The sequence below is a fragment of the Amblyomma americanum genome, chromosome 4 (assembly GCF_052857255.1).
Source record: "Amblyomma americanum isolate KBUSLIRL-KWMA chromosome 4, ASM5285725v1, whole genome shotgun sequence".
Classification (NCBI taxonomy): Eukaryota; Metazoa; Arthropoda; class Arachnida; order Ixodida; family Ixodidae; genus Amblyomma; species Amblyomma americanum.
In genome coordinates this window covers 63,211,104-63,224,083 of record NC_135500.1, presented here as the reverse complement: position 1 = coordinate 63,224,083, position 12,980 = coordinate 63,211,104, and the positions used below count along the sequence as shown (strand labels likewise).

Sequence of the window (12,980 nt, the reverse complement as noted above, 5' to 3'; positions counted from 1 at the left end):
TGATGACGCTAGATGTTAAAGCCTTCGTGTTCAAAGAACCCCTAGTTTCGGTTCTGGTTCTCTGGTTCCCAGGAGGAGATGTACATGAGCCATGCCCATGTCATATACATTGCTATGTCATATTATATTCCCGTCTTCGTCATGGTTATGGCTAGGCCTTCCAAAATGAGTGAGTGAACTTGCCTACCAACCCTTCTTGGTACTCATGATTCCTAGTGTCCGCAGCATTTAAAGAGTTCTCTCGGCGGAGTATTGAGGAAAAATGAAGTTTGTTAGCATTCCTTGTAAAATGTTACGATGTAGTTGCTCTCGTCGGAAATCGTACAATTGAGAAATGTTATCTGTCCCGTCAAGAAATGTATTCGTCTGGAATTTATTATATTCTCTCTATTTACACGACAATTTTGGGCCCTGCGCTTAATGCGCATTTGAGCATGAATACCCCGTCACGCCGGTCTCTGCTGTTGAGGGCTAGCCTAGGATTCCTTTTCTAGCCTGATGAGCTCGAGAATGCCGTCCTGCATTTCCCGGACGGCCTGGTACTCGGTGAGGCCCAAGCGACGCTTGTTGGAGATGTCGTAGACGCCGCCCTCACTCTCCGTGTGCTCGCCACGGGTGCCTGCGATGAGCCAGTGAACCATCAGGTGAGGCGCTTGCAAGAAACTGTTCGAAACGCATTGCACGGGGATTTACAGCTGACATCATCACGAGAAGGCATGAAAGAGACAGCGTAGCGCTAAGTGTAATAAGGAAACATTTGCGGTCATGAACCGTTTCGACGGTCTCGAGGAAGTGGGAGGGATGTGCTATCAGAGGTGACAAAATTTGTAATCTATTATCCTATGATGAACTACCACTGCGCAGTAATGTCGACAGATTTCCAAGAGGTTTGAGAAGGTCACGATTAACATTTGAGAAACGCTAGGAACTCGATGATCACCGCCTCTGACGATAAATGTTGAACGCTTACCTTGCTTTCGATGCTATGCAAGGCCACCATTTTCACCATACAGCATTGGATCAACGAGACTGGGCTAACGTGCTTTTACGTTGCGTGTTCGAAAGCTTAGAATTTGAGAAAAAGACGCCAAGTGACCGGGGAAGTCTTCAAGGACACCGAAATAAATTTTTGTACGCAGAAAGTGATACGGGCGTCAGAAATATTCGCCAAGAATAATTGGCCTGTACTTCCACAGTTCTTTTTCTTTTTCTTTGGGGTGTTAATTGCGTTTCTTTCTCTTTAAGCTTACTTCATTTTCTTTGTTTACTGTGCAATGTCAGCCTTTATTCTTTAGTATGACGCGTCCATATTTGGTCCTTCCTTTTTGCGTGGCTCTGTCCTTCGCTCACCTTTTCTCTGCCTTTATTAGTGTTTGGCATTTCATTATTTTGGTAGTCGATAGCGACAGCACGTTTCCATTGAAATTGTGTTGGCATGCAATGTCAACACAGTTAATAATTTATTGAGCATTGGCGTTGCCTAAGGAAAAGTGTAAGCACATCAATTCTTCTCTTCATCTTTGCGATTTTACGGGACAGCATATACAGCTCGTTCGGTCCAAAAGCCGTCGGCGTCGTAGTAGTAGTAATTGTAGTTGTCGGCATTGCGCGTCGGAAATATTCGTGGGCTGCGTAAGAATCAGAGGGCACGCACGCTCATTGAATTAAAAACCAGGGTCTAGGCTGGGAATGGAAACAGGCCTTCAGCTTTCGAGACGGGGACGCTTTCACTCCGGCACGACGGCTCGACGTTTGACCGTAATAAAGACGCGTCTAGTGAATGCACGAGTTTCCTAGAAACGTATCTTCGATCTATACAGGGGCGCACATGAGTAACTATGAGCATGTAAGCTAAAGATGTAGGAATTTGGCGAGTATCATGCGTTTCCAGCAAATTTCCTGCGTGCTTGGCGTCAGTCATAGCGCCATCGTGTGGGACCCACTGCAACCCCCCTTCGCCTTGCACGGCGCCGGCCCGGCAGATGGCGCGCGCGTAGGCGACTTTTCTGTGTCGGTGTAGTGTCGTTCGTTTCTTAACAGGTGTGATGGAACCGCAGCCGCCTACGAGTGCTAGTGTGGAGCAGCGTCTTTCTTTCTCTGAGCGTTTTGTTCAACGGACAAGGCGTCGCGCCGAATGGGCGATGGCGTACCGTGGACTCCTTGGCAGCGCTGCAACACGATGTCGCGTCCCACTCTTAAAGACGAAGCTTAAGCGTCCTCGACATTTTTTGTTCGCGTGTTTATATATTGTGCCTATTTCTGCTGGGTGGTATGCGACCTTGCACAGAATAGACTAGGTGCAAAATAAAGTAAAATACCTGCATTTTCTATATTTTCATAAGGTACAACTTAAAGTGCGCGTCGCCTTTGCTGTGTCTGCGAGTCAGCTCCTTGTTCGGCTTGGTGGCCACTCAAAAAGCCGTGCGTACGCCGAACCAGGTGGACTTGTGTAATGCCCCCTGATTAATCACTATGGCAGGCAGACATAAAGTGATGCGAGTAACGTGGTGATGTTGACAAGGCGAATGCCATGTCTCGTAAAAGCAAGTGAAGCACCGAAATACCCTACGAGTAAATTCTAAAGCATACCACTCCCCAGAGGAGCTGCGGAAGCAATAAGTTAGTTTTCCTTCCCACCATTCCCTTCGTCTTTCCTAACGCGTAGGATATCCTGGTTTCGGGCAAGACTTCTCTCCAAAGTGGATCTTTCGTATCTGCGTGTGCCGCCCTAGACGTGGGACAGACGCGAGCGCCCTGGCTTACCCTCGGAATGATGTCCACTTATCTAAAGATATTTTCTGGCAGTAAGCGGTGGCTATCATACCGGCGCCATGACCGTTTCCGAACCAACGACGTCGAGGACGAGATTTATTTTTTGTTGCACGCTGTAAGCTTTGGATTAGTTCTGGCACCTTTTGAAAATTGTTTCTCATGTTGGGCTATTTTATTAGCGCTAAAATTCACGCCGAAATCGCGTCGTTGTGCCCGCATCGTACAGGAGTGCATTCGACATGGGTATATTAGCAGAGCGCTTGCGATGTAAATACCGAACAACCGGAACTTGACGATAGCCCCTGGACGCGCGAGTGAGCGGAGAGGAACGATGTTATCTACCAGGAGATTCTAAACGGCGTACTCGCCACTTTTATGTCTGTACAGCCTTTTCCACGCAAACGGTGTCCCTGGCCTGGTTGACTCATGCTGCTTGGCTAGTTGGTGCTGCATTATGGGTGTTGTATGACAACCTGAATTAACAGCTGCTGTAGCGCTTGTGAGTGCCTTATGTGTCTTCTTGTGCCCCTCGTCCGGTTTCTACGCTGAATTCATCCCATTGTGGCGTAATGCGTTAGTCTTGCTGGGCACGTGTCGTGCTGGCGACATCAGTTTTATATTTCTACCGTGCAATGTAAGAAAGTATCAATGCAATTGGTGCTACTGTAAGGAGACCTAGAAATACGCTTTAGCATAAAATATTACAGCAAGAAAAAGTCTGCAGTAGCGAAGAAAATACTGCCAAATGTGTTAAAATAACTACGCGGGGCGCCGTATAAACGCTCCAACGTGTGCCCGTACACGTTGTGCGAAATGCTTGACACAACGTACCTCGGACTTGCAGGTTGTACTTGGCAGCAATTTTTTCCAGCTTGGCCTTGTTGGCGGCCAGCTTGGGCAGTTTGATGTGCACGCTGGCACGGATGGTTGTGCCCAGGTTTGTGGGGCAGAAGGTGAGATAGCCGAAACGGTTGTCTCGGGAGAAAGGCAGCTGCTTCTCGATGGCTTTAACGGCTTTGACCAGACGACCGTAGACCTGAATGGAGAAAGATAAACGAAAATCGCAATACGCGGTGGCAAGAGGCGCGTGCATGGGTTCACGTGAGGGGCAGCAGGACGTACAGGGTCTCTAGACGCACCCGCACTATCTTTCTGCTCCGTGGATTCTGGTCCCGCCACATTTGTTTCTCGTATTGAAGTCATTATTGCGATCCAAGACATGTACGTGTCGTTCATAAAATCTGAATCGTTTTGATTTTCCACGAGCTATCTCAGCAGTGCTGCCAATGGTGCTTTTAGCATTAGTGGGATGCATTGAAGCAGCAAATATAAAGTCTCCTCACACCCAAAATATATATCTGCGTTTGTATTCGTGTAACTCTTCACAACGGGTATATGTTTAACTTCAAAATGGTTATGCATTTATTTCTGTAATAACACAAGCAGCTGCCATACAAAGCTACCGGATGATTCTTGGTTTGATTTTACTTGACCTTGTCGAAATCAATCATGAATTAAAAATTCGTCGATTGAAAGAGGGCTAAGACGACAAGGGAAGACGGCACACACTTGCTCAGGACACAGTTCGGGACCACCTTCTATGAAAAAGTTGCCTCCATCCTGCAGAAAGAACCCAAATACAGCTTTGATTCTAAGCCTTAAGCCTATGGCTGCTTCTCCAAAGGAGAGTTTACGAACCCATGTCTGGACGCTCTAAGAGTGAACAATGAACAGCGTGTCCACTTTTTTGCTGTTAAGCGGGTGTGTCATATATAGTTCCCGAATGATAAGAGAACACGTACTCCCTTTGCCAAAGCAGCCGAGCGACGGGGTTCGCTTCTAAGCCGCACTATGGAGTCCGTACCGCACTCCTACGAAAAAAAACTCCCGAATTGCGAGGACAAGTGTTCCCCTTATCTTACACTGTTTTATAGTTTCAGGGCTGATGTATGTGCCTTGCTTCATGGCTAAAAAACGAAAACCCGCTCGTCGGGTACTTGTGGCAAGGATGGTGCCCCAGGGATTGCAAGTGGTCGTTTGAATGTGCTTGTAAGAAATAAAAACGATAATTTATAGATAGATATATAGATAAAGAGGAGGAGGGAAAGGCAGGGATGTTAACCAGAAAGAGGTTCCGGTTGGCTACCCTGCACTGGGGAAGCGGTATTAGGGGACTAAAAGGAGAAGGAACAAAGCTGGCACTCTCTTCTCAGTCACTGTAGCGCTTCTGGCAGTGAGTCGCAGTCTGATGAGAATAATCTGATATTTCAGATGGCTGATTACCAGAGAGGTGATGGAGAACGGCATACTGCTACGTGCAGTTTATTGCTATGATTTTTATTGCCATAAAGTAAGCAATAAGGCTTATTGTATATGTAAACGCCTAAAATCTCATTTGCCATGCTTCAATTTTTGTCTTAGCTTCCTCCTTTTCGTTCGTTTCGAAGAAAATTTGAGGTTGTTGTGTGCGTTGTAACATTTATTAGGCACGATGTCGCTCTTGTGCGTGGTGATCGTCTTTTGTGCACCTGCTTTTAATCTTTTGGTAGTAGTTTCAGTGCAGCTTCACAAGTGCTAATGAAAAACTGCATAAACTTTGATACCGTACTAGCCGGGAAAGAGAATTGCATTGCTCGCTGCGTGCTTATTCCCGCCTCACTTTGGTGTTGCTGCTGATCGCGGCGTTTAGACATACAAGCGTAACTGAAATTCGCAGCATTTTTGAGGGTGCGTCGCTTGCCGAGCACTGAGCTCAAACTCCCGACTGCCACAATCGTAGCTCGAATGCAGCTTGCGTCTTACTGATCTTATCTGAAATTAACGGGGGCGTTCAGGGAGCAACGCGAGGTCCTTGTGAAACCACAGTCAACGGGTTACGAATGGAAGACTGATAACCAAACAGGTTATTGCTGAATTCATAGCGATTTTCTTGCTTCTTAGGCTAGCAGTTTTGTTCTTACGGGCACCCACATCAGGGTGTTGTCGCTGCCGTCTCTTGACGGATGCACAAGATCGCATTTAAGGACCGCATCGTCAGCTGACACTTCTAATCTCTTTCCCGATCATGCTCCTCATGACCCTCCCACCTTAAACGCATGTATTCACGATGAAGTTCACGACAACCTTCTCCAAGCACAGTCTGCACAGCAAGCCAACGAAAGTCAAACTATTCTGCAAGCCGCTGCGGCTGTCAGTGTGGTGGCTAAAAACAACAACCTTCATCAATTTTGTTCCCACTTTCTCCATTATGCTTCATCATCATCTCCATGCGCGTGCAGCAAACAATGTGTTAGTTCATCATCTCCATGCGCGTGCAGCAAACAATGTGTTAGTTGTGAGCACGGGCGCCAAGTTCGCAAACTCGGATGCTGTCGGCAATAAGCAGTGAAAAGCTCCACTGATTTACTGGGGCACATTGCAGCAAATTTGTGGCACTCAGCAGATCTTGCGATAAGCCGAACTTGTTTCGGACTGCCGTATGCCGTCCACTGCTAAAAGTGCGGCCGGGGGTTTAGCTCATTTTACAGATTTGCTACAGTTGCAATGATTCTCTAGAATCATTTGAGATTAAATGCTGCGCAGCGCCAGCGCACCCACCTCCTTCAGGTCACCGCCCTTCTGCATGGAGATGATGCGCAAGTGATCCTCTTCGTTCACCCACACCAGGAAGGTCTTGGCATCGTTGTGGTAGATGCCCCGACCAGTGGGCCAGAACCTGCACGCGTTAGCCGCCTGCAGGAAGCGGTCGCCCTCCTTGAACAGGAAGTGGTCGTCGATGAGCTGCTGCTGCACTTTCTTGCTCATGCCGGTCAGCGGGTAGTAGGTGCCCTTCAGCTCTCCGGTGAGGCCGGTGAGCGTGGAACTGACCTTCTTTTCCATCTCCTTGTACTGGGCCTCCGTCAAGCATGGGTTGAACGGGTAGCCCTGAAGAAAAGCGCCCAGAAATCAGACACTGTTTGCACTCCACAGGTAAGACTAAGCGACAATGGCACAGGGACGTAGCATTGCGGGAATGTAGGCGTCACAGCTCGTTCCGTATTAGCGCCCATCGTTGGCCCGGCTGGAAATAACGTACAACACTCTGAGAGCTGCATGCAGACTGACTGATGCGGTGTTGTTCTGTGGATTCCTCAGGTCTGCCTACGATTAGGATATGGCACAAAAAAGTTGAAGAGGAGCTGAAAGATTTATTTCAGATTCAGCAACTTCACTTCTCAGAAGCTATGGCTAGAACGTAAACAAAGAGACGTCTGGCTTTTCTCAAAGGTTGATCTAACTTTCACTTCGTGCAGCGACATGTGCAGATGTAAAGGTAGCAGAACTGACCTGGAGGGAGCGTCCGCAGCGAACCCTGGTTGAGATCACGAACTCATTTTTGGGGTCCACGTTTACGATGGTGTTGATGTCGCCGAAGTCGGTTTTAGGGTGCTTGGCGCTGGGTGGGAAGCCCTTGTGGTAGTCGTCGATTACCGGGTTGAAGAGTTCGGCGAACAGTGTGTAGGATTCGGCGTCAGGCGCGTACACGCCCACGCCGCTGTCCAGGTTCTCCACACCTGCCGGAGTGAATGGCTACACATTCTACTCAAAAACATCAGTAGGTAGAAAGATCGCCACTGCCACCACAGTGACATACATTGCTGTGAGATACTTTGCATATAGGGCGCATCACTGTCATCTTTTGCTCTCTCTTTTGCTGCAAGGAGGCCTTCAGGAGATAGATGGTTTCCAATTGACATGATATCATATGACATCGAAAAAGCTGATGTGTCCTGGTCACAGTGTTCAAAAGCTAAAACAGCGAAATGCCTGTAGAAGAAAGCTAGGAAGCTGCTGAATTTACATAATTTCAAAGCTCAAAAAGCGTACGCTCTCACCGGACTGAATGACATCAAGGAGGGTGGCGCCCATGGCCGTCTTGCGAGTCTTGAGCTTGTCGAAGACGTCCTTGGTGAGGTACTTCTTGAGGAGGGAGTGGCAGTCCTTGGCGCCCTGCAGCTTCTTGAAGCCGGCTTCGAGCTTGTCCAAGGTCGCCTGGTCCACCTTGCCTCCCTTGCCCTTGCCGCCACTCTGAGAGACCCCCCTGTCCCGAGCAGGAGAAAAGCGCGAACGCAGCGTAGGCACAATGATTGAAAGTTACAAAAGTGCAAGAAGCATTGTTAGAGAAGATAAGAGAGGAAAGCAGGTGTGGTACACTGGGAATGACTACAGTTTACGACAGCGCAGTACGAACGATATGCTTTACATAGGTTGCAACATTTTTTCTGCTAATTTTAACACCTTACAAAAGTGCGAGGTAAGATAGTTTTAGCCCTCTCATCATTGAAGGGGTGGCTTTTGTGAGCATGGTGGGTGCAATGTGTTCTCGACACGACATGTAGATGGACAATGCCATGACATTTAGAATTACAGTGAAATGCTAGGTATGTGGGCTGGTTGGTAGATCAAATTTGAAAGACTGACAGCGTAACGAACAAAACGAAGCGCCTATAAGAGCTCGTGTACCTATGTGCTAGAGCAGCTGTCTGGCCATGTTGGTAGGCATTCATTTTAAAGGACAAGAGCGCACCAACGACACACCAAGATAGAGGGACACACAACATGGTGCTGAATGTCTTTGATCCTGTGTCGTGCTATTCATTGCGCTGCTAAATTTCTTCAAATTCGAGAGGCGACCCGGACACAGTACGGAGTTTGAGGGGAAACACTGCAAGAAGAGGCATTGCACAGTCATTTCAAAAGTTAACTCAATCTGCTGCAGCACGTACTGTACTATCCTCCTTTTTTGTGAAACGCTTACAGGGCCAGGTTTGTAAAGCATCAGTGTACCCATCGGCTATAGCTTCCGTCTACAGAGTATTAATTACAGCGATTTAAGTAAATGTGCGACTGTGGCCTCCACCCTTTCCCCCTGCTTTTTGATGTACAACCGCGGGGCGGGGAGTTCGGCAAAGAATGAGACCCCATGAGCTAGTTCAAGCCACCTAGTGATAAACGTGAAAGAGGGTGAATTTATCCACTTACCATGCCCCAACCGTGAACGGTATCACGGCGTGCTTCAGGAACATTCGGGAGAACATGGTGCCGCTGGGACAGAGCCTGCGAAAGCGAGAACTGTCAAGCACCCTCATTCAACCTCTGCGCAGCGTAGAGCTTTTCTTTAGCAATGCCTTGCTCAACGGATGTCACTCGACCAGAGAACAAAACAAAGCACATTCTAAGCAAGCGGCTACTCAAAGTCGGCCATAACAACAAAAATTCATACACGTTGGTAGCGAATTGCCGTCTTTTAAAGAATGATTAACAAGCCAGAAGCTTCGTTCATTAAAATAATGCCCCGGAACATATCGCAGGGAAAAGAAAAAGGCGAATTGCAAATGTTATTTATATTTACGCCGTCGAAGCGTGTGACACAAATTTTGAAAAGCGGCGTCTAATGCGAAAACATCGCATGTCGAGCGCATTTTTAGGTTTCAGGTGCAGTTCTCTAGACTTTCTGCTGTACGGTAAACTGGAACTGTCAATGGTTGTGGTTGAAAGCAGCAATGCGGTGATAAAGACACCTCTGCCCCGCCCCACTTTCCAATCGTCCCCAGACTCCAATCATGTTTCAGTACTGACCAAAGAATCTTTTGCGTAGGCATTTAGCAAAGGCCCGGCACAGGATTAAACGTAGGACTCTGAGACTTCAATTCATCAGCGCAGTGCCTAATGCGCGTGAGCTGCCAATCGGATCAACGATCGCGGAACAAGAGAGCGCGCCTCTTAATTTATTCTGGGATGGGCGCGAATGCAGTTGTCACACCGGAGCTGACTATACGCTTCCTCTTTCAAGAACCTGCAGGTACTGACGGTAAATTCTCTCTAAACAGTAATGAAAACTTAAGTCAAGCCCTGTCTCTGTCGTAGGCTCATTACTAAGTCACAACGAAATAGAGGCGTAATTTTAAATATTTTGTTTCACAGCACGGTGTGGTGGAGCCTGGGCGGAGCGCAGAATACATTTTCGTTCTCTTTACTAAAGTTTCGAGATCATTCAGAACACGAGGGACGCAGGAGCTGGAAAGCAATGACTAACATGAACAGCCAGTCCGTATGAACCACCTCGGTTTTGCGTCTATGTGCTTGTGTTTGTTGGTACCTTCGGCAGGATCTGAATAAGCTCCAATCGGCCCAAGAATGAGCATTATTGTCTTAGAGATTTTAACAAGGAATGATTTCGACAGCAGCATGAGCAGAGCAGTTAGCGCAGGTGAGTGTTAAGTTGCATTAAGCCGAAAAACCAGATATAAACCAGATAACGTACTACGTAGTATGCTCTTTGGTTTATTAGCTCGAAAAGCGTTTGATTTGATTTTGTGTACACAATTTTAGCGTATTATATGGACATCTACCGTTAGTGAGCAAAGCATGGGTGTTAGGGACCTGTCAGTCGGAGCATATTTGCTTTTGCGCTATCACCGAGACCGCTTTTGCGTATAAATAAAATGTTCAAAATATAAATTGCTGTACTGAACAAACCACATGAGTGGCACGCCATGAAGTTCTGGTAAGACAAAGAAATATTGTTAAGCAGGCACTGTGATTATTCCGCTGACGACTTATCGCATTCATATTTGCTTCTCAAAAGTTCGCCAATGACCGTATAAGTTGACATATGTAGAGTGTATGAAAGAACCCGCGTCGTATCTTGCATCTCCCCTTAAGAAAACCGTATCTTTGGTCCAAAGTTTAAGAGGATTCGTCAAAAGTGGAGTACATTTTTAGTGAGAGAGTAATTACTCATTAGCACACAGCAAAGCGCAGCCAAATGGCTTCAAAGGACAGCGATTTAGATGTCACAGAAACCCCATTGAGGAAGTAAAATTCATCCTTTTGGGGTTCGAAACCGGGACCACGACCTGTCATGGGCAGTAGCTCGGCCAGTCTGCCAACTTAGCTAACGAGAACGGTCAGCAGACCAGATGGTATGCAAAGGGTGAACTGATCAGCAACTCGACAGCTCAGTGAAACGAATACTGTTTCTCAGCGAAAATGTGGAAGGCTTACCTACGGTCTCTCTTGAGCTTATCATGCAAAAATGAGAAGCTCCGTGTAGAGTAGAAAACTTGTGAGCGACATAGGATCGTTCTCCAGACACTCGCGTCTCCAACGCCATGCGATTTCTGCCGCTGTCTGTGACATACAGCGAGCATCAGTGTGTCACTCCGCGGGAGATTTCCGTTTGACCGTTTGGTCAGAAAATGCGCCAGTGATTAATGCCTGTTATAACTCCTGTGGGCACTTTCGAAGGTCAGAAGGGACAATGGCTGAGTGCCAGGACTTCATTAGCCGTGGTGTGCGTTCTACTACGACAACGAATGTCACGCTCTTGAGTCAAAACGCCGTTCGCATGAAAGTATTAGCGGCATCACAGCCTACTTTATTGATATGCACAGTGATTCAAGACTGTTTCACGCAAGAAATAAGGGTACGAAATTGTAGAAGTTTTATTATGTAAGACCAAAGTAGACTTTTTATTTCATTAATAGCGTGTTCCGTATGTCCAGCGGATGTGAAGCCAAAATTTCGTAAAAATCAGTTGGCGGCTGCCTTGGCGCGTTAGTTGTCGTTGTGTTGGCCTAGGGCCACTGCTTGGGCCAATAGCGCAAAGTAGCCACTGCTCAGGCGGTGCGAATTACAAATTCCGTGTTACGTGCGAGGACGTGCGAGCACCTTCGTGAATGTTGCTCTTGACTCGGTAATACAGTCCTACAGCCAGTTATTACGTAGCACTGTCGTGGTTCAGTGAAGCGACCTTGGCGTACTGTGACCTTGACCTTACGCTCACCGTATTCAGAAGCTCAGTGCCAAACTGAGGCTAATCGACACATTGAGAACATGTGCTGGCTGCTATTCATGCTGTAGGCCCTTTTCTGTATTGGCTACACTCTCCCTGACACGTCCCGTATTAGTTTCTCGTTTGAAGTCCACAGCAAAGAACAGTGCGGTATATAGCTTATTTATTTCTCATGACTCATTTTTATGGATTACATGAAGCGCTAACGCGTCTATGCAGTGTTAGCCGCAACGTTAGAACACGAACTTGACAAGTACTATCCACACTGTATTGGGATGTATTCTCAGACAAAAAAAAAACAACAACAGTAAACTTGTTACTCGACAGCATCTTCCGTTGAAGGCGCAGCGTCCAATCTTAAAAATAGTGCGTACTGCAGAGTGGGACGAATTAAATAAAGAAACCAGGACCTAACGCCACGCTACGGAAAGCGAACCACACGAAGAGACAGCGATGCTTTTTCTGATGGCTTCTTTCATTAATCTGCCTAGGCGAAGCTATGTTTAGCGCGTTACTTTGGTAGCCACCTGTTTCATGGCTGTGCGCACAATTACTCTGACCAGGAAGAACAGTGTGAGCTCAGCGATTATTGAAGAACGGGTCGCGCAGCACGCATAATCGACAGCCGTGTAGAAGATAACGCCCGAAATAAAGGCCAAGTTTTAGGTTCGAAATCAGTGCCGAAGGCAAGAGCGAAGCTAGGCTAACGTGTCGCCAAGCCGCCGCACAGGACTCACCTGTTTCGGCCAAAGTGGGAGCACTGCCGTCGGCGCAGACGCTACGAGAGGCGGCTTCCCCGACCAATGCCTGGGCCGTAGACGGCGCGCGTTGGGGCGAGGACTCCTGGCTGCTGTCGCCCACGCGTCCTCCGAAACCCAGGCGCCGCGGCCAAGAGCTCGCTCGCTCGCGCAACCCAGGGTCCGCCGAACACCTTCCTCGTCGTCCTCTTTGACATCGCGCCAGCTGACGGGGAGGGCAGGCAGGAACCGCCCGAAAATAACAGCGGAGCTCTTGCGGAGCGCCGCAACGCCGTATGAATTGTGATCACTGCGCGGAACCGAGTGTCCACAGCCATAAAAAAATGAGGAATAGAGGCGATAATGAATGAACAGCACCACTGCTGCGTTGTACTGAACAATCTTGAAAACAAGATCGCTTAAGACATCTGAACGCGAAAGCTCAGATGTATAAGTTTATTGATTGCAAGCGCAGAGCGATCGCCCAGAGATGTGATTATCTGGCCTGCTACTCTGTACTGGAGAAGGGAAGAGGAGAAGAAACAGGGTCAAAAGCAGACGACTTGAACACAAGTAACGCTAAAAATATGGTCGGCAGCTTGGGCAAAGTTCAAAACCCTTAAGTTATTTGTTTA

The 12,980-nt window shown here is 47.7% G+C and overlaps 1 protein-coding gene across 2 annotated transcripts; it reads right to left on the bottom strand.

The window, feature by feature from the left end:
- Nucleotides 1–337: 337 nt before the first annotated feature.
- Nucleotides 338–12,549, bottom strand: LOC144127983 (arginine kinase Lit v 2.0101-like). Of its 2 annotated transcripts, none has more exons than XM_077661014.1 (7): nucleotides 12,346–12,549; nucleotides 8,794–8,883; nucleotides 7,647–7,852; nucleotides 7,099–7,325; nucleotides 6,370–6,696; nucleotides 3,604–3,808; nucleotides 338–619 (listed from the first exon to the last, which is right to left on the bottom strand). In XM_077661014.1, exons 2-7 carry the CDS (start codon nucleotides 8,847–8,849, stop codon nucleotides 477–479), a joined length of 1,164 nt encoding a protein of 387 aa, XP_077517140.1. In that variant the 5' UTR covers nucleotides 8,850–8,883; nucleotides 12,346–12,549; the 3' UTR covers nucleotides 338–476. The 2 variants fall into 2 exon arrangements, with proteins under 2 accessions (XP_077517140.1, XP_077517139.1); XM_077661013.1 differs by having other exon boundaries at nucleotides 8,794–8,868.
- Nucleotides 12,550–12,980: the final 431 nt, after the last annotated feature.

Excerpts from the sequence above, each read along its gene's own strand:
- LOC144127983 (XM_077661014.1), bottom strand. The coding sequence starts at position 8,849 with ATGTTCTCCCGAATGTTCCTGAAGCACGCCGTGATACCGTTCACGGTT. Across the intron at positions 7,853-8,793 it reads CCGTTCACGGTTGGGGCATG|GGGGGTCTCTCAGAGTGGCG; the intron begins GTAAGTGGATAA and ends TGCTCGGGACAG. Across the intron at positions 6,697-7,098 it reads GCTGCGGACGCTCCCTCCAG|GGCTACCCGTTCAACCCATG; the intron begins GTCAGTTCTGCT and ends GCTTTTCTTCAG.